The 21,219-nt window shown below is 49.7% G+C and overlaps 1 protein-coding gene across 3 annotated transcripts in view; it reads left to right on the forward strand.

The window, feature by feature from the left end:
* Nucleotides 1-3,767: 3,767 nt before the first annotated feature.
* CSNK1D (casein kinase 1 delta) overlaps nt 3,768-21,219 on the forward strand; it is a 37,033-nt gene continuing 19,581 nt past the window's right edge. For 2 of the 3 annotated variants that reach the window (XM_055408283.2, XM_055408282.2), the window contains exons 1-2: nt 3,769-4,161; nt 10,595-10,705. In XM_055408283.2, coding sequence (XP_055264258.1) covers nt 4,086-4,161; nt 10,595-10,705 — 187 coding nt within the window. In that variant the 5' untranslated portion in view covers nt 3,769-4,085. Of the gene's footprint in view, nt 4,162-10,594; nt 10,706-21,219 lie in introns of all 3 variants that reach the window. The other variant, XM_055408281.2, reaches the window with a different exon arrangement.

Here is a 21,219-nt window from a genome sequence, read left to right on the forward strand (position 1 = left end):
GGAGATCAGTCCAAAATATTCATTGGAAGGACTGATGCTGAAGTTGAAACTCCAATACTTTGGCCACCTGATGCAAAGAACTGACTCATTAGAAAAGACCCTGATTCTGGGCAAGACTGAAGACAGGAGAAAGGGAATACAGAGGATGAGATTGTTGGATGGCATCACCAATTTGATGGACATGAGTTTGAGCAAGCTCCAGGAGTTGGTGATGGATAGGGAAGCCTGGTGTGCTGCAGTCCACGGGGTCACAAAGAGTCGGACACAACTGAGCGAATGAACTGAAAACGAAGCAATGTAGAATAAAACATTTCTTTTGTCTCCTTGAGAGCCCCAGACCCCTTTCTCCTCCTCAGGGACCCTGGACTTCTTATCAGCCTACCTAGGAACTGACTCTCTCACCTGACCCATTAATTGACTCTTGCCAGTGACCTGTGACCTGGGGCAGAAAAAGAACCAGGGACCAAGACCAGCCAGTAAGCTGAAGGTGGCACAGCAGGGAGGTCAGGGGAGCTCAGGGACAGAAATTACCTGAAGCCAGAGCAGCCAGCCAGAGGAAGAAGGAGAACAGAGGGAGTGGCTGGGAGGTGTGGGGCTACAGTGAGATAATGCAGCCAGAGGATCCAGAGCATCTCCCAGATCCTGCCCAGGCCCAGGTCAGGTGTCCTTCCAAGGACACAGGCACATTCACGTGCCTCGTGTCTCTGGAGACTGGAGTGTGTATCTATCCCTCTCCCCCAAAGGGTCTGACAAACCATAATATGAGGCCAGGATGGGATAAGGGAAGTGTGTGCTCTCAGGGGACAGGAAAATGCAGACCTTTGCAGCCTGATGTCAGCCCTGGTCTGACCTCAGAGAACACAATGGCTTCATTCATGCATGGGACGTGCAGGCATAGGTGTGGGGCACGGGCTTCTTTTGCGGGTGATGAAAATGTAAAATTGAGTGTGACGATGGTTGTTATATACTAAAAACCATTGGACTGTACACGAATTGTATACTCTGAAAGGGTGAAATGTGGTTTATCAACTCGATCTTGATAAAGCCACTCACAGAGGTACACAGTCGTACCCAGCAGAAGCCCAGGAACCCTCTGTGTACCAGGACACACGTGGTCTCAGCTTGCTTCCTTCATGCTCTGCTTTCACATGAGGGTAGGGGACAGGCTGGGCAGCCCCCTCCCTCAGAAGCTTCCTCACCTACCCAGGAAGTCACAGGGAGTTTGAGTTAAAGCAAAGGGGACCACGTATTTGGAAGTGCATTAAAACTGCAGTGCTAAGTGGAGCGGGGATGGTCTGCAGAGAGAGACGCGGGGCTCTGACAGCGACATGCAGGGGATGGAAAGCAGTGTCAGGGACCCGTGGGGAAATCTGGGCAGCAGAGAGGGGCCAGGAGGGAGAGGATTGGGTGAAAGGCCTCCAGTCCTCCAGCCCCCAATCCCCAGCCTTCGGATGAGACTTTCCTTCTGCAGCTTCAGATTAAAATAAAAAGACCCTGGGCAGAGGCAGATGGGCCCCCAGCCCATTGAGGAACACACATGGGGCAACCTGAGTGTGAGTGAGTTTTTGTGGGGGAATGCTGGTACAAGTTAGTGCCCCTGCTGGAAGCAGAATCATGAGTCTTGGAGGGGGGCAGTGAAACCCACCCTGGCTGCGAAGGTGGGGTCTGAACCTGGCAGTTCTGATTGGAAATGGCCTGGCCTAGGAGCTGGCAGTTCATCTGTACAAGTCATTCATGAAGTCAGGGTTTACTGAGTGCCTACTATGTGCCAGGCGCAGCCTGGGTGTCAGTTTGGAACCAGCCTGAGCTGGGATGCTAATCAGGCTATTTCCAACAAAAAGAACACTCACCTATGTGGCAGACTCCAGGCCACATGCCAGCTTTCCGGCTGTGTTATTCCTGGTCTTGACACCATACCCCAATGGAGTGTCTAGGGCACTGACTTTGACCTTTTCAGGGTCACACAAGAGCCGGGATAGAGGGCAGAACATGAGCACAGAGAGCATTGTGATTCCCGAAGGTGTATTAGGCCCTGTCCCCCGAGGCCAGAAGTGGGGAAGCAGCTCTCACTGCACAGCCTCTACAAGCCCTAGCCCTTGGAATGGTACTTCACAAATGGGAAACTGAGGCACACACAGCAGATGGCCATGGGATTATCCTGACCAATTCTGGGGGGCGGAGGGGAAAGGAGAAGCAGGCAGAATCCTGGGGCATGAGAGGAGCCCAAAGAGCCGCAGCTTCTTGCTGAGAAAGGACACTGAGGCCCCAGCAGGGGACTGCTGACCAGCAATCAGCCCCAGAGCAGCTAAGGGAGTGGCCAGTCCAGTATTTCCAGGAAGCTGGGGCCAGGCCCCTTTCTGTTTCTGGCCTGCACTCATGGTTTCTCTGATGGGGGAACTGGGCTCCTCAACAGCATATTCTGCCAGTAGGGCTATTTTTCACTAGTTTGCCAAAAATCTTCCCAACTCCCTAAGACTGAGAAACTAGGTTCACCACTGGACATGGGTATGAGGTGGTCCTGATTGCCCACCACTCGTTAATGGTTGACCCCAGTTTGCCTTGAAGCCTCTCATTCTGTCTTCAGGCACTGCTATGTGACGCTCAGGAACTGATGCTTGCTCCTCCAACCTGACCACCAATAGTTTTCAAACAGGGGCTGCACTTCTGTGGCGGAGAGGTGGAGAGGGAAGACTTGTGAATGGAGAGACCAGGCATTTTCCTCCTCTGCAACTAGAGAAGATGATCATGAATCAACAGCCTGGGCAGCTCTCTCACCCACACCTCTACGGAACCCCTGTGCTCAGAGTAGTATATCTGTGGGCTGTCCAAAAAATGCATTAACAGCTTGTTCATGGTTCCCTCTTTTTGGCTGGGGTAGGAGATAGGCCGAGAGAAGAATCCAGGTGAAACTCATTTCCTTTTGGTTCGGGGGCCTCTCTGAAGAGCCAAGGCAGACTAAATGAAAACGGAGATCCAGTTTCCAGGAGACGGAACTGGAGAGGCAGGCGATGCAGGTCTCACCCTCTGAACCACGGTAGCGTCAGCCTCACCTTTCAGTCTGACACCAGAGGTCCTAGGACTGCTCCTCCTTCCGACAAAGGCTTGAGCTTGCTCTAGGCCCTTGAGCCTGCTGTAGGCCCCGGGCTTGGTTCATGAGGTGGGAGGGGAACTGCACAGTGCACGCCCTGGCCAGCCCAAGAAACCTGTGCACACTTGTGTCCCGGCCTGTGTCACTTCCTGCAGGCACTTGTGCAGGGAAGGGCATCCCCACTCCCACCACCCCAGCCGCCGAAAGTCCCGAATGCGTGGGTCTGGGGCCTGGAGAGACAGGCTGTCCTCTCTCTCCCTCCGGCAAAGGACACTGCCTGGAAGCCTGTCCCATGCCTGTAGCGAGGAGACGCTGGCTTCCCAGACACCTGCGGGAACAAACGAAGTCCCTGCGAGAGTACGTGGATCCTGCATGAGGAAAGGGGCCAGGCAGGGGCCTCTTGGCCAGGGACTGCTGGGCGAGGGTGGGCAGGGGGCAGGGAAAGAGGAGGACCGGCCGAGACACCCGTGGGTCGCGAGTACGCGACACAGCACTGGCCCCAGGCCCAGCCCTGACCCAGGCTGTCTCCTTAGGCCCGGGCCGCGCCCCTAACCCCGCCCCTAGCCCTGCCCCTAGGCTGCGCGGCCCCGCCGCCTGCCCTCCGCCCGAAGCCGCGGCCCCGCCCCTCGGCGAGCGCAGCCCCGCCCCACCGGGTTGCTAGGGGAAGTGACGTCACAGCGCGATGGCGGCGGCTCCTTCAGGCAGCTGAAGGGAGATTTAGGCCCGGGAGATCCGAGTCCATCCGCGGCGGGGAGAGGGCTAGCGGGGCCGGCGGGGGCCGGGACAGGGGCGGCGGCGCTCGAACTGTCCCATCCGCCCCGTATTGAGGCGCTGGGAGCGGCGGGGCGACCGGAAAGCGATGGTGAAAGCGGGGCCGTGAGGGGGGCGGAGCCGGCAGCCGGACCCGCAGTAGCGGCAGCAGCGGCGCCGCCTCCCCGAGCTCAGACCCAGGAAGCGGCCGGGAGGGCAGGAGTAAACCGGTCCCGCCGCCGCCGCCATGGAGCTTAGAGTGGGGAACAGGTACCGGCTGGGCCGGAAGATCGGCAGCGGCTCCTTCGGAGACATCTATCTTGGTGAGGCGCCCCTCCCCCCGGCGCGGGCCACCCCAAACCGGCGTCCGCCGGCCCCGGTTCCGCTCCGGCCTCCGCCCCGGCGACCCCGCCCCCGGCGGCTCGAACCCCAGGCTCGACCCTCTTCGCCCGTGGCGGTGAGCCGGGTCCCCGCTGCTTCGGATCTCCCAGCTCCCCTGGCAGGAACTTTTGGCCTTTTTGACCCGCGCCCCTCCACCCCACCACCCCACTCCGAGGGCACCTGCTCAACCTGAGCTCGCGGCCTCTGGGCAGCGGCCGGGAGCCTCGGTTAGGCCCGCTCTGCCCGCCCCGCCTGGTGTCCGCTCCCAGTGTCCCCCCCAGGCAGACAAAGGCGGTCGGTGAGTGAGGCTCCACGTCCTACGCCCGTGCGGCGGGCACGAGAAGAGAGAGTCCGGGGCTGGCCGAGGCTTCCTCGGCGCTCCTCGTGACGGTGCAGCCTCAGCTGACCAGCCCCTCTGGCTCGGAGCCTGGGTCATGGACCGCAGGTGGCGCACAGGGTCGCCTGGGGGCCAGTCGAGTGGTCGCTGAGAACATGTTGCGCATCCAAGTTCCGTACTAGGTACCTCGGCTTAAACGAGAATGACATTCAGGTGATTCTGGACAAAGTCAGCGTTAGGGTGTTGGCAGACTTAGAGGCAAATAAAGTGGCAAAGCTCTACTCATTAGCTTGCCCTTTTGCTATGAAAATTCTTCCAGGTAGACGGGGGGAAAAAGATTAGAACGTTCCGGATGGCTTCAGATTTCCAGTGAAAGAAAGCGCATATACACGTGTGTAATAAAAGGTTGGCTTGAGTCTTACAGTTGAAAGTTTAAAAATACCTTATTGGGTTTTCCCAAAGGAATAATTGTATATAAGTTACTCCTGCCCCCACATTTGGGGACGTCCAGCCTGGCACGCGGTGCGTGTGCAGAGGGACTGTCATTGCGCAAGTTTGGGGGTAAACATGCTCTGTGCTTGCGCAGCCCGCTCTGGTGTTTTTGTTTGGCTGGTGTCAGGGAGGGTCAGGAATAGCTTCGTTTGTCAGTAATGCTTCTGGTTATGCCTTTCAGATGGTCCCAAGTCAGTGTGCTCACCGCCCCATCCTTGGCTATAGTTCGCAAAAGGATGCGCGACCTCCTGGGCTGACAGTGTAAGAGGAATCCACACTTAGAGTAGTTCCTAACTATTTTTGGTACCCTTACCCTACAGGGAAACCTGTCACATCAGTATGTGCTTTACTGCCCTGCTGAGTAGAATACACTTTATAGAGACATTTGCTTTTTGCTGTTTAAATATTTATGTCCGGTAGTCAGCAGTTGCCTTCTCAGCAGTGTTTTGGAAGGCAAAGTGATGGGTAAATGCATGCTGTTTGCCTTATTTATAGAACAATAGATTTTGGCAAAAGTTTTAACTTAGGATCTAGGAGTGATACTGAAAAGCCAATCCATTAGCCACCGTTACACTGATGTGAAAAAGTCAGTGTTTTGAAACTTTTTGTTCTCTGGTCTGAAACCTTGCCAGACAGCTCTCTGCTTTCCAAAACTTTGTTCAGACAGTCAGAGTGTGGAACAGTGTCTCCAGGTCATTCACAAAGAAGTTGAGAGTTTTGTGGGAGACCCTGTAGGGTTATTCACAAGTGTGTCCTTTGGGCCTCACCTTGTTCTGGGCACACCAGTGGTGCTTGAGACAGATGATCAGGCTGACTGGTCCCAGAGGGATCTGTCTTCAGATTTCTCCTTCACATTTATCCTAAGATGGATAGGCTGTGGCTCTTGAGCACTCGTTATGAGTACCCACACGGCCCAGCCATTGGAGTACAATTAGAGTTACTTGTGTGCGGTTGGATACAACCAGTTATTTTCATCAGCCTTGGCTCTTGGCCCATGTAGTGGTGGCTTCAGGCTACATGCTACCTCACTGAGAAAATGTGACGTGGTCTTGTTAGATTGAGATGTGACTGGAAAAGTGGGTCAGAGGTGGTTCAGTTGCTCCGTCGTGTCTGACTCTTTGTGACCCCATGGATTGCAGCACCAGGCTTCTCTGTCCTCCACTATCTCCTAGAGTTTGCTCAGAATCATGTCCACTGAATTGGTGAAGCCATCCAACCATCTTATTCTCTGCTGTACCCCCTTCTTCTTTTGCATTTAGTCTTTCCCAGCATCAGGGTCTTTTCCAGTGAGTTGGGTCTTCACGTCAAGTGGCCAAAGTATTAGCGCTTCAGCATCAGTCCTTCCAATGAATATTCAGGGTTGATTTCCTTTAGGATTGACTGGTTTAATCTCCTTGCAGTCTAAGGGACTCTCAAGAGTCTTCTCTAGCACCACCATTCAAAAGCATCAATTCTTAAGCACTCAGTCTTTTTTATGGTCCAAGGACCATGAGATGTATTGAGTCATCTGTACCACTGTTGTTTGGGGGAGGTTTTCTTTTCTCCATTTTTTAGGCAATTAATTAGTCATTAGTTGAGGAATGAGGAATTTGGTTCTCATCTTAAAATTATGTCCTACAAATTATAGTATGATGACGATTAAAGTTGTTCCAACTGCTGTCACTTTGCTATAGGTCAGATTACTCTGGACGACGACTCCTCCACCTTGCTTTGAGTGTGGGGTTTGGGGTCTTCTTGGACTTTCTAGCGCTTTTAGATGTTTGAAGCTGAGGGTTAAGAGCTATCTTTCAGCTTGCTAAATGCCTTATGAACCAAGAAGGCCCAGAGCTGGTCTCCCTTTCCAGCAGCCTGCTCTGCTGACATGAGCACTCGGCTCTGTACCCTGCAGTTTTTCCAGTCTTACCCAAACTCTGAGCCCTCTGTTCTCATGGAGCCCTATTCTTGCCCATGTTTGTCTTGTAGATGTGGTTACAGTACCTTGGACCCACCCCCCTTCATGATTGGTGAAATGGAGGAGGTTTTCTTCCTACCAGCTGTTGGCATTTGTACTTGATCTTGGCACTCAGTTTGTCAGAGGATGGCCTCATCTGTCCAGTCCTTACCCAGGTGGACTTTGCGGTTTGACTTTACCATGTACACAAATGCTTTGCGGGGAGCTAAAGCTTAGTAACCTCTTCATACTTGATTTTCATGTTTTTCCCCTCTCTGACTTTCATGTCTCTTTAGTGGGGTGTCTGGCACGCAGTAGAGGTTCCAAAATGGTGGCTGACTGGCCAGGAGAGGAAAGCAGTTGCCAGTAAACAGCTCTTGTAGTCATATGCCTGTGTCCTTTACAGTGGTGGCTAGTGTTTCTAGATATCAAGTCAGCTGCTTTTTCAGTGGTTGCCCTGCAAGAGTAACTTTTGACCTGCTGTTGAGAGGCCTCTCCCTATTTCTTAAGATAAGACAACCATCAATGGGAGTTAACCTTTCTCTTCCAGGAAAGGGCCAAGCTTAGGGTTAAGTTCATTTCATTTATCCTCTGCCTTTGCTCTCAACTTGAAGGACATAATTTTGTTTTCCTAGGACCAGTATTAACCTGTGTCTAAACATAGACTAACATTTTTACCTAGTGAGAGGGAACTCTTGTCTGACCGGCAGTGGAACTGCGCAAAAGAGCTGAAGTTGTTGGGGGATAAAACATCTCACTATTTACAGACACTAAGAGTAATCATGATGTGCCACTTGGTTTTGACTTGCTCTGAATCTGGAACCCAGAGCTCAGTAATAACCTTTCAGATTTTTTTTGTTCCCCGTCTAGAAGTACTTATAAAAGTTACGTGTTATGAAGGATCAAGTTTTGTAATTTCCAGTTGTGGCAGACCAGCACTTTTGTTAAATAAGATTCAAATGCAGCAGTGTCATGTTGCCATCAGAGCTCTTGGGTGCTTCCCCGCCCTCCTGTATTTTCCCTTTGTGGACTGGTGGCCATTTGAGGACACGACTTGAGGCAGAACTGGTGGCAGCGCACAGGGGCTGCTGTCAGCCAGGGGAGTCGGGATAGGACTGCAGGGCTACAGAGTGGTGCACCTCAGTTTTGCTCAGGGGTCTCTTGCGTTTAGTTCCCATGGAACATACAGAACTTGAAGCTCTGCTTCTTCACCCAGCGGTGAAGACCTCTCAGAGGAGACAGCCTGGATTGGGTGCTGCCCTCAAGTCTGTTTGGCAGAGAACCCATGTCCAGCCTTTCCTGTTTCAGTCATCAGACTCGGGGCACCATTCACATCTGTGATGCTGTAGAGGACTGGCTCTGTTGCTGATACGATCGCAGGGGAGGTGGGCTCTGTCCCAGTGTAACCTTAGGGCAGGCTGACTGTTTGCTGCTGTACTCATGGAGGGGGTGAGCTGTTTCCTGTGTAATCTTAGGTGAAACTGACTCTCTTGATTTGTGTGGTCTTGGGGGAGGCTGGCTTTGTTGCTGGTGTGATGTTAGGGGAGCTGGAATTCAATTGTGTTTCAGAGTTGCCTGTGGTCATTTGTCTCCACAACTGTCAGTATTCCAGGGTGACTCAGATGTTAGCTTTATCAACCATGATACAGTGGAGCTAGAAGTGTTCTCAGCCTTCTTGAAGGTGCAAGTTCAGTAGGTAGCCTGTGCAGGCTCAGGCTGTGTTGTCATTGAGAACCTGCCTCTTGGCAAGGTTGACAGAACAGACATAGTTGAAGGAGCAGAACTGCTATCATCAGAGACTTCGCTGCTCCTGCCTTGGGGTGGGGGAGTTGCTGACGTAACTAGAAAGATGAGTCATCTGTTCCTCATGGGCTGGCAAGTTCAGTTCAGAGTTCCAGGTCCTCACAGGAACTCAGAGTTCATTTTCCATTTGCACAGTACATTTTAAAATGAAGTCATTTCTCTTGTGATTAGGTAAATTATCCCAATCTGAGGCAGGAAGGACAAAATGTATTACCTTTCTTTCTTCGGAGTGTCCAGGAGTTTTTGTGGAATGGTAAACGGAGTTCTTAAAATCAGGGTGGTCACTAACAGTGATCAAATGGTGGTTATTCCCATGGAACCCCAGCATTGGTGACCAGCTTTGTACCTAGGGCCACTAGAAATGGATGCATTTCAAGCAGCTGTCTGAGCAGACTAGAGGAGAAAGTTTCTCTTTTTTGGGCATTTACTGGGTTCATGACTATCAAGCAGACAACTCTCCTGCAGGTCTTCATTATTCTAATGCTTGCTGACCTTACTCTGCCTTTTGTCCGGGAGTCTCAATGTGCTTTGTAACCAGTAACCCATTCATCCCCACAACTCCAAGAAACAGACTGCTGGTCTCCCCTCTGAACTCAGATGGTGAGAGAAACTTGAGTTGCCAGGGACTGGCAACATTGCTTTGCCCAGCGTGGGTCTAGATTTCGTCTGGGCTGCTGGAGCCAGTGTTAATTCCTTTACAAACAACCGTACTTCTGGGAAGGATTAAAGTGCTTTAACTTAGAACTGGTGAAGAGAGCAAGGGGAGACCTAGGTATGTGCTTTCTAAGAGTGCTTTTCCTGTTCTGTCTAGTGAATGTGCCTTGGGAAGGGAAGGGGGGTCTTGTCGCATAGCTTTGAGTCAGACTGGCACTCAGGAACATCTGTGTGATAAGCCTGCATGGGTAGTGGTTGTCACATATGTAGGTCCACATTATAGTAAAGAAGAGAATGGCTTCGTGAGGTTAAACCTCTGATCTTCAGTCATGGGCTGGTGATCGGGAGGTGTGAGCAGATATGTTGCTAGTTTTATCACAAAATTGGCAAAAGATGAGTGACAATTACGTGTTGCGTAGGTTTGAGAACAGAACAGAACCCAGTCCTGACCCAGTGTCCATAGGAGACACAGAGCAATATCCTGGTCCCTGGGAGGGAAGGGATGTGCTGGGTCTCCCTGGGCCTGGCCTGTGTTGGGTAAATGATGGCTTCTGCCATGTTGTGGGAACCAAGCCCCCTTGAGAAGCACCCTGCTGTTTGTGATTTGGTACTTGGGCCGCATGAACTGAGATGGACTTAGACCATGTGGTTGTTCAGTGGGAACCCAGCTTTCCCTCTGGAGAGAGGATTGTACACACTTGAGGCCTATCAAGGAAGCATGGAGAAATGGGGTCGACATGGAATGTGTAGCCTGAGACTCCCCATGGTCTAGCCTTGGGTGGGTGAATGCAGGGCTGACCAGCAGGCTGGATGAGAAGGTTCAGACCAGATAGGGATCCTGTGGAGAGAACTGTACAGCCTGTGTCTGGGTCTCCTGGTGATCAGAGTAGGGCCATATGGAAGTGGGTGATATAATGCCATGTAAGATTTTTCTATACATGTTACATACTCCTATTTTAAAAAGTGAAAATAAAGTTATTTTCCCACAAGGATTTATCTGCCACTGACACCATTTTATAGGAGAAAGTGGAGTGCATCCATCAGCTGGTCGTCCTCAGAAGATTCTGATAGCACTCGTTGTTTCTCCAGTGTGTTGTAACGTTGGGTTAAGTGGGAGAGACCAGGTGATTAACATTTGTGGTTTTCTTTCTTTGCCAAGGTACGGACATTGCTGCAGGAGAAGAAGTTGCCATCAAGCTTGAATGTGTCAAAACCAAACACCCTCAGCTCCACATTGAGAGCAAAATCTACAAAATGATGCAGGGAGGAGGTATGATTTTTACCTATTAAGAAAACCAAGGTGGTGTTTGATAAGGGAGATGGCGGATGTCATGAATCACAGTCTGGTTGATTTGGAAAGGGGGCAGGAACATTCATACCCTTGACCCCATCCTCTGGCTTCCTTTAGATACTATCTGAGAGGCCTGCAAAGGGCCTCACTCGACAAAAGAACCATCATTTTATGCTCTTTGCATGAATATTCCCTTCCTTAGGGAATGTTATGTACTGGTGTCTTTGAACACGAGCTTATGTCAGCACTGACATGAAGCTTGCTGCTGATCCTCCTGTGCTGTCTCAGTCATACCTGCAGCTTTGGGACGGTCCGCAGAGTCTTCCTCCTAAGTGAGACCCCTTCCAGCTCAGTTACTGTCCCCCTTCTGTGAAACCTCCCCTTGGGCCTGAGGGTACCTGATACCAGAGAGCACCCATCCTGATTTCAGAATCTATCTTTTAGAATTCTCTAGACTTTGAGATTGTTTGGCCCTTAGAGCAGGAAGGGGTGTTATTGGGGGGTCTCAGTCCTGAAGACACTGCAGCATTTTGAAGGGTATATCTGTGCTGCTCCCCAAGGAGCTTGGAAAGTCTAGGCACAACCCTGAATGTCTTGAATTTCTCTGGGGACAGGGCTTTGTGTGTGAAGAATAGCTGTGTTATTCCCTCTTGGAAACCCTTCAAGGCAGAAGCCCCCATGTTACTTTCAGAGTTGGGGGTGGGGGTGGGCTCTTGGCACTTTGCCAAAGGAAAGCTTGTCTTCAGAGTCTGTGTTGGCACTTTTGTCAGGTGGAAAGGGAGGACTGGTGAGGTAACTTCTTGACATCTTTGCTTCACAAAGCAGTTTAATCTGTGCTACTACTACCAGAAACCACCATATCTCTGGTGACGTAGCACAAGGTGTCTCTTCAGCAGCAGATACATCTTGAGGCAGCATTCAGAGTCCTGTGAGATGACTGCAGAGGGGGTGTCTAGTGCCTCTCATCCCTGGTATTATGAGACCAGAGGAGGCTGTAGGTTCTCGGATGACACATAGAGAGGAGACTCCCTGGCCCCTCCAGTGCCCAGGAGAGGTTGACAGAGGACCCTGCCACCAATATATCTGCCCTCTGGAGGCCCTTGGTGAGCTTCTCAGGCACCAGATGTGGTCTACACAGCTTTTAAGGTGGTGCTGAATAGGAACAGGTGGCTTGGGATATGGCCTTCATGGTGGAAGGAGCTTGGTGATGGGAATTGGATGAAACCTTCTGACTGAAAAACCTGTGCATTTGAGGAGCAGCATCTCTGGGAACTCAGAAGCTGGGCGCCCAGGGACAGAGGGAAGGAGAAGAACTGATGCCAGAGAGGAACTAATGTGGAGTAGATTAAGACTCAATAAAGGGAATTCCCTGGCGGTCCAGTGATCAGGACTCTGCTTTCTCCACTAAGGGCACAGGTTGAATCCCTGGTCAGAGAACTGAGATCCTGCCTCAACAGAAAAGAGTTTATTTGGGTTAGAACAGGATCTCTCCTCCGAAGCATTACTGTTTATTGTAGAAGCTGTCTCCTTCATGGAGGACAGAGAGCAGCATCCTACATGCCAGTAGACCCTCACCCGCTCCCCCAAGTTGGGGTGATCAGAGTGTCTGCTGATGCTGCTAAATGCCCCTGCATGTACTTCCTGCTTAGGTCCCCTGTTGTAGAATGCAAAGGATCACTTACTTTAGTCTTCCCATGCCCCTCCCATAGGATCATGGAAACCCACCAGAATTCTAGAAAAAATATTTTGCTGTCTGACCCTACCCACATATAGATCAAGTTTTACTCTTGCTTCAGATATACACTTGGTGAATTCTATCAAGATGTAAATGTTTGTTTTAGAAAACTGATTCTGTCCAGGAGAGCAGAGAGCTCCATGCTGGTGCTGTTTCGTGAGCTTGTCCTAGCCGGGATGAAGCTGGGATGGCAGAGGAGAGAGAGGCCTCTGCCTGGAAACCTCATAGCTCTGCTGTTGGCCAGCCTTCTGTGTCCATCTCAGGTGGTGCATCTCTGATCATGGTTTTTTTCTTTTTATGCTGAGCTCTGGGCTTCTTTGCAGATGATTGATATTGACAGCATCATAGGAGAAAGCTTGGAGCCCAGGGCTTGCTTTGCCCTCTCTAGCTTGTAGTACGGTGTTGCCTGGGTTGCCGCCTGGTAACGGTGGCTTTGCAGTACTCCACTAGAGAGAGCTGCTGTGCTGGCTCACTCAGGCCACCTGGGGGAGGGGTTGGCATTTAAACAACAACAGCAACATGTTTTGGGGTGTGGATGAGATGGGTGAAGTTTCAGTTGTACGGCAGCATTTGGTAACCAGGTTTACTGTGGTGATCACCTTTCATTAGTGTATACAAAGATGAAATTGTACCCTTGAAACTAATATGTTTTATATCAGTTTTACTTCATAAAAGCAAAAGCAAAGACACACTAGTGTCAGGTATTGTTAAAAGTGCTTTTACACGTGCTGGCACGTTCTCCACCACAGTCATGTGCAGTATACTGGTATCATCACCCTCATATAACAAATGAAGAAACTGAGGCTGTTTCTAAAGAACACAAGTTTGAACATGAGCACTGTAGCTCCCAGACCACTCCTGTAGAGCAGCCCTCCATGAGGGTCAGCAATCAGGAACGAGCCCCAGATCTAGTTGGTGCAGTAGATTAAAAAACTTGAAATAGCAGAAATAATTTTAAGTTAATTATGTTGGTGAAGGACTTGGGTGGACACCCAGTTTTTATCAAAACAAAGTGGACTGCCAGGCAGAACCTAGAGGCTGACTGCACTTTCCAGGCCTAATAACCCCACAAAGTATCTTTAGACCACATTCTCCTTGGGAAACCTTCAAGTGGAGTTCTTTTGTTTAGTTCACAGCTACTTCTGGTCAAGGCTTATGGCAGGTGTGGGAGGAGAGGGTGGACCCTTTGTATGAGAATTCAGGCCAGGGGTGAGGGGTGGGAGCTCTGCGCTGATGGTGGGTGAATGCCACCAGTGACGTGGGCAGTAGAAACAGGTGGCCTCTCACCCAAGTTCACTCTCATTTTACATGCCTGGTCAGTTCCCACAGTATATTTAAGACAGTTATGACCTTTTTTATTAGGACACGACTGAAGTGACTTAGCGGCAGCAGCAAGAACATATAGAGCTTGTAGCTATCGGAATACTAAAATGAACCCCTAGAACTCCCATGTGCTTAAGAGAAAGAGCAGGAAGGCCTTCGGCACCTGTGTGCCCACCCCAGGACTTCTTCTCTACAGCTGCCCAAAAGCCTGTCTCCTCATACCCTTGCTCAGTTTGTTTCTAAATTTTTTTTTCTCCATTATCGTGCAAGAAGTTAGTTTTTTAAAATCTAATGACATTGCCCAGAAACTTGGCTATTGTATTTACAGTTGTTTTAAGGTTGAATTGCCAAGCACTTCATGAACAACTGTATTTGCATGGACCCTATGTTTACATTGAAACTTTCCACAAATCTAGTGGAAAGCATTTACCTGATGGTATCCCTCCTTTTTCAGCCCCAGGCATATGTTTTGGTTATATTTGGACTGCACATAACAGTCCAAGTGGCCCATTTCCCATGTTAAGGGTGAGTAGGCAGGGGCAGCTGAGTGTCCCTGGCATGGCTGGTCACCGGGTAGCACTCTGGTGGCTGTGTCTCTCACCTGCGGCCTCGCATGTCCTGCCCCAGCCCCAGGAGTGGCACTCTGACATCCCAGGTGCATTTCAGCTTGCTGGTCTCGCTGCATCACACCTGTGAGGTCATGGAGCAGCTGTCTTTGCACAGGGAGCGGGGTCATTCTTGTGAGTGGCTTTAGAGTTGATTGCTGCCTGGACCTCAGCATTTAGTTTGCAAGACGGTCTGCTAAGGATGAAGCAGGCTACATAGCATCTTCCTCTTCTGGCCCCTAACCCTAACCCTAACCCAGGGAACGGAGAAGAGGAGCACCTGCTTCTGCTGCATCTTATCTCAGGGTGATAAGGTGTGTTGGCGTCACCAGTAAGAGACGGTGCTACCAGTGAAATGGACCATCAGAGCAGATGAGTGGCAGGTCCATGCCCCACGTCTTCCTAGTTCACGCGCTTCTGAACATGAGTAATACAGTCTTACTGTGTGTATTGTACAATTTTCCTCTTTGACCTGCTGTGTTCCTGAGGTTCTTCAACGTTGACACAGTTGTGGTTCAGTGGATTTCGTTGCAGGTTATAGGCTCTTGTGTCTCCGTAAACAGACCTCCCTGTGTTGAGGAGGAGCCCTGGCTGGCTTCTAGGGTTTTGCTCTTAAGCATGGTGCCGCAGTGACTCCCTCGCCCACACCACTGGTGCAGAGCCTGTTGGTGAAATGGCCTTCTGTGAAGCAGGCAGGTGCTTGGCCTGTGGCCTGGCACCCCAGCCTCAGGGATGTGTTCCCGGGTGGTCATCCACATTTGCCTTCACCTGGACAGTCAGGGGGCTCCTATTAGATCCATATCATCTTCAGTCTTGCCATTAATCATTCTTCTCCAGTGTGACTTGGCATGTCTCAGCTAGCACAGAAGGGGGACGTTTTCAAAGAATAAGGATGGAGAAGAAAGAAAACTTACTTGTGCATGATGTGACTTCCTACATAGGAGACCAACAAGACAAGTTAGAGCAGTGAGCCAGATACTTCAGAATAAAGTATAAAATTGGTTCTCTTATTACACCAACAACAGTCAGGAAATATAATTAGGAAATATAATTCTTTTTCCCCTCAGAGCAAGCAAGTCTTTATTCTTTACATTTGACAGGGAAAAGAGGAGAAGAGCCAGCCCATGTGATAGGCCATGGTGAGTGAGAAAGGAAGTGGGGGCCCAGCAGAGTCAGCCACTGAGTCTTTGCTTTCCGGGCGTGAGGTCCCTGCAGCCCCAGGGCTGAAGTCTCCTGTAGGTGGAGGGGAAGGGGAACCAGGAGAGGACAAACTGCTCCTTCCTCATAAATTCAGGATTTCAAACAAAGCTTTGGTGTCTAACAGAGAACATGGAGTTAGATTTGTTTCCTGTTTAAAGATCATGTGGCCACTTGGATAGACGTTTATTACACTTGCACAAAGCTCTTGAGTGACCTGGAGATACATACATCTTCCCCTGAGTGGTCTCCCAACCTCACTTTCTACAAAGAAGCCCCCCCCCCCACCCATCTTGCTTCTCTCTTCCCTAGGATTTGAGATTAAAGTAGGTTTGATCCATGCAAATTCAGCAGCGTGTTTGTCATGAATCATGTCAAGTAACAGCCTTGACTTGGAGTTGGGAACAAAGGATGGAATGTTTCTAGCTGCTTCACTACTTCTGCACAAACCTTTTGAGTTGTGGAGATACCCCCACAGACTAAAGGTACAGGTGTGTTGGTGAGGATGGAGAAGGGAGTAGAATAGGAGTCAAGTTTTTAGTACAGAAGATTTGGTCTGAAATGGGGGAAGGAAACACAAGAGAAAGAACGTCTTCAGACCCCTGTTTCGGGATGGGGGTGGGGCACCCCCAGATTTGTGTCTCAGATCCTTTGCCTGATGCACAGCCTTTTGTCTGGCTCTTCTGTGGATACAGTAGGAACCTTGTAAACAACGAAACCCCGGAAGAACATGGGGAAAGGCCACTGCCTTATGTTTACACCAACTAGGCTACCTCGTGTTATTTCCAGATCAATGACTCATGAAGTTCTATGAAGCCCCCACAAATCGTAAGTAGAGGGGCAGACACGGGGGTGACAGAACCCAGCATCAGACATACGTCCCTCCATGTGCTCCAGTGTATCCACTCCGTTCCAGCACTGAGAGTCCCAGCTTGTGAACTGAGCCCTTTGTCCTTCAGCTGCCACAACACTGACCACTGCTGCTGGGGGTAGGTTGCTGACACCAGACACTAGGAAGAAGCCCTTGCCTGTGGTCTTGAGAAGCCAGGGCGAGAAAGCTCAGCATTATTAAAGCTTAAGGATTTTGCTTCATCTTCACCTGGAAGCTCGAGCTGGGTATAGAGGTACCCTTTGAACCCACTTTTTAAAGACACACAGGAACCCTGGTGAAGGCTCAGGGAGGTGAAGCAAGTCTGTGCCTGGGATCAGAGGTCTGAAATGGGAATCCCTCATCACACGTAGAGACAGCCCTTACCCAACCATGGCTTCCTCTTGGTGCTGTTACCTGGCCCTGCCTCTCCTGATCTGTCTACACCACATTTCCTGCTCATACTGATTTCCATCCTTCCAGTAGGAGATCATCGAGTCATGGGGCAACAGTTAAAACCTTGTCTCCTGTGGAGCATTGATGGTAGAGAATGCACTGCTCAAGACTGAAATACACAATGGAGCATTTCTATGAAGGAAAAAGTTAAAATGCAGATGGTTCATTTGCCCACAGCTAGTGCAGCTTGGCATCCTGAGAAAGTGGGCTCCCAGGGAGCAGTAAACAAGTGGTGCTGGCTTCGGTGGAGGGAGAGAGCTAGCAGGTCTGCAGCTGTTGCCAGCCGTCTCTTTGCCTGTCCTCAGTCCCGTCTATCCCAAGAACTGGTCAGGAGGAGGCCAGCGGGAGAAGCCCTGCCTCAGCCCTGAGAGAGAGGGGGTCCCAGAAAGCAGTGGCGTGTCTTGTGGTCGTGTGCTCAGCCTCCTCTGACACAGGAAGTGTTATTACTACATATCCTTCCACAGGAAAACACTTCCATGTCCTGGCCACTTGTAAAAGCTGGAAATTTGGGAGTGGAGACCAAGAGGTATGCAGGTTCTGGACGTATCCCCCCCTCCCCCCGCCGCCTGCAAGCACTTGCCCAGAGCCTTCTTCCTCTGACTCACCCCTCCCCTTGCCAAGAAGGAAGTGGGGGGATGCCATGGACCCTGCCTGAGGTCCATGGCAGTGCCCCTACCCATCCTTTCCCTGCTTTTGCCACTTTGCTCCTCACACCTTGGATTGCAGAAAGATAGCCCCTACCGTGGCTGCTTTCAGCCGCCTGGTGCCTCTCACTCCACCTACAGGACACCCACCAGGACTGGTGACTGGAGAGACTCCATGCCCTTGGGGGACTTCTCAAAGGTCAGCTCCACTGCTTTGCCCTCCTTCAAGTTCCATGAGCCCTCTGTGTACAGCTCACTCTAGGGCTTAGAGACATCCACTTGGAGGTCAGGTATGACCCCAGGGGTCGTGGATGGGAAGCTGAACCTGGTGCATAGCGACCCACTTTCAGTTGCCAGTACCGCACAGCAGCTCCACTGGCACCTTGGCACAGCCACCTGCAAATATCTGGTCGGACAGAGAACCAAGATCCCTGGTCAGGTGGCTGTTGGCCCCGGAGAAGTCTAGAGGCCAAAGTGTTGTTCGTACAATACTGTTTACAGTAGTGAAAGACAAACCATAAGGTACAGAGGAATAAATCCTAAGCCAGGTGTGACCTGTATGTGTAAAATGCAGTGGAGGATACTGATGAGGACTCAAGCAAGTGGAGACATTCTGTTCATGGAGGGGACGACTCAGCAAGATGTTGTGTCCCAGAGCTGCTCAGAGAGAGGGCTCAGGGGATTCTACTCTCAGTCCAGCAGGGTTCTCCTCCCACGGGACAGACTGACAGATTTGAAGAGCAGTGAAGGGCCAGGTTGACCGAGATGTAAATGGCACACACTCACCCGGCCCCCAGATGGCAGCTTCTAGTATCACTCCCCACCAAGAGGAGCCCAGATTCCAGGGTGAGGTGGGAAGAGGGAATGTGACTCTGAAACATGTGGCTGAAAGGAAAATGCTTAGCCTCTAATAGGTACTCTGGCAGGAGTCCTGAGGACACAGGAACGAGCTTGAAGTGCCTTCAATTAAAGCCTCACCATGAATAATGGGTTATAATATGTGGAAGAAATTCTCAACACTTCTATTCAACATAGTTCTTTTGGACACACAAAAAAAAAACGGTGTCCAAATTGGTAAGGAAGAGGTAAAATTGTCTTTATGTGCAGATAGGTGTATAGAAAACCCTGTGTACCGACTCCACACACAAACTGCCAGAACTGAATTCATCAAGGTAGCAGCATACAAGTGTAACATACAGAGATCTATGTCATTTCCTTACACTAACAATGAAATAACACAAAGGGAAGGTAAAAAGACAGTCCTTTTAAAAATTATATCGAGTAGTATAAAATACTTAGGGATAAACCTAAGCAAGGAGGGTGAAAAACATATGCTGAGAACGATAGAACGTTGATAAAGAAAATTGAAGATGAGTTAAAGAAATGGAAAGATACACCGTGCTTTTGGATTGGAAGAATGAATAGCGTTTAAATGGTCATACTACTAAAAGCAATCTACAAAGTGGATGTGATCCCTATCAAATTACCCATGACATGCTTCACAGGACCAGAACAAATATCCTAAAATTTATGTGACACATGGAAGAGGGGAGAATTCATGAATCCACAGTGCTCTGCACACCCACACACACAATCCTAAAATTTATATGACACATGGAAGGGGGAGAATTCATGAGTCCACAATTCTCTACACACACACACATGCAGTCCTAAAATTTATATGACTCATGGAAGAGGGGCGAGTTCACGAGTCCACAAGGCTCTACACACAGAGAATTCATGAGTCTACAGTGCTCTATACACAGGTGCATGTGCAAAGTTAAGCTCCACAGAGGGGCAGAAGGAACAATCAAATGGAAACTCATCGCTTTGTGGACACTGTTGTTACTTGATTGGTTTAAAGGGTAATCAGATGGATACAAACATATCACCTTGGTACAAAAGTAAACTGCTGCCAACCATGAATTTTAAATCATTGTCAGTTCAGTTCAGTCGCTCAGTCGTGTCCGACTCTTTGCGACCCCATGAATCACAGCACGCCAGACCTCTCTGTCCATCACCAACTCCCGGAGTTCACTCAAACTCATGTCCATCGAGTTGGTGATGCCATCCATCCATCTCATTCTCTGTCGTCCCCATCTCCTCCCGCCCCCAATCCCTCCCAGCATCAGTCTTTTCCAGTGAGTCAACTCGTTGCATGAGGTGGCCAAAGTATTGGAGTTTCAGTTTCAGCATCAGTCCTTCCAGTGAACACCCAGGACTGATCTCCTCTAGAATGGACTGGTTGGATCTCCTGGCGGTACAAGGGACTCTGAAGAGTCTTCTCCAGCACCACAGTTCAGAAGCATCAATTCTTCGGCGATCAGCTTTCTTCACAGTCCAACTCTCACATCCATACATGACCACGGGAAAAACCATAGCCTTGACTAGACGGACCTTGGTTGGCAAAGTAATGTCTCTGCTTTTTAATATGCTATCTAGGTTGGTCATAACTTTCCTTCCAAGGAGTAAGCGTCTTTTAATTTCATGGCTGCAATCAGCATCCGTGGTGATTTTGGAGCCCAAAAAAATAAAGTCTGACACTGTTTCCACTGTTTCCCCATCTATTTCCCATGAAGTGATGGGACCGGATGCCATGATCTTCGTTTTCTGAACGTTGAGCTTCAAGCCAACCTTTTCACTCTCCTCTTTCACTTTCATCAAGAGGCTTTTGAGTTCCTCTTCACTTTCTGCCATAAGGGTGGTGTCATCTGCATATCTGAGCTTATTGGTATTTCTCCCAGCAATCTTGATTCCAGCTTGTGCTTCTTCCAGCCCAGCGTTCCTCATCATGTACTCTGCATAGAAGTTAAATAAGCAGGGTGACAATATACATCCTTAACTAGGCTCAAAGACATCTTTATTGATCAAAACAGGAACCATTACCATGAACACATTGTTGCAAACAAGAAATAAGTTTGTTTATTCAAACCTGTAGCATAAAAATCTGTGCTTCAGGATTCAACCATCTTTTGGAAAGTGTTTTCTGCCTCTTGCTGGTTGTGAAAGCGTTTTGCTTGCAAAAGAAGGTTGTTGAGATGCATGAAGAAGTGGTAGTTGGTTGACAAGAGATCAGGTGAATATGGTGGGTGAGGCAAAACTTGGTAGCCCAATTTGTTAACTTTTGAAGAATTGGTTACATGAGGTGCAGTTGGGTGTGTTGTGGAGAATTGGACCCATTCTGTTGACCAACACAGTCATTGCCGTTTTCGGTGCATCTCATCGATTTGCTGAGCATACTTTTCAGATGTAATGGTTTTACTGGGATGCAGAAAGTTGTAGTGGGTTAGACGGGCAGCAGACCACCAAATAGTGACCATGACTTTTTTTTTTTGGTGCAAATTTGGCTTTGGGAAGTGCTCTGGAACTTCTTTCTTCTCAGTCCAGCCACTAAGCTAGCTGTTGCTGGGTGTGGTATGAAATCCACTCTGCATTGCAAGTCACAATCTGATTGAGAAGTGGTTCATTGTTGCGTAGAATAAGAGAAGATGACACTTGAGAATGACAGGTGTTTTAAATTTTCGGTCAGCTCATGAGGCACCTACTTAGCAAGCCTTTTCACCTTTCCTATTTGCTTCAAATGCCAAACAACCATAGAATGGTTGACATTGAGTTCTTTGGCAGCTTCTTGTGTACATGTAAGAGGATCAGCTTCAATGATGTTC

This window comes from Moschus berezovskii, chromosome 20 (genome assembly GCF_049115385.1).
Source record: "Moschus berezovskii isolate FMDL1 chromosome 20, NW_MosBer_1.0, whole genome shotgun sequence".
Taxonomy (NCBI): Eukaryota; Metazoa; Chordata; class Mammalia; order Artiodactyla; family Moschidae; genus Moschus; species Moschus berezovskii.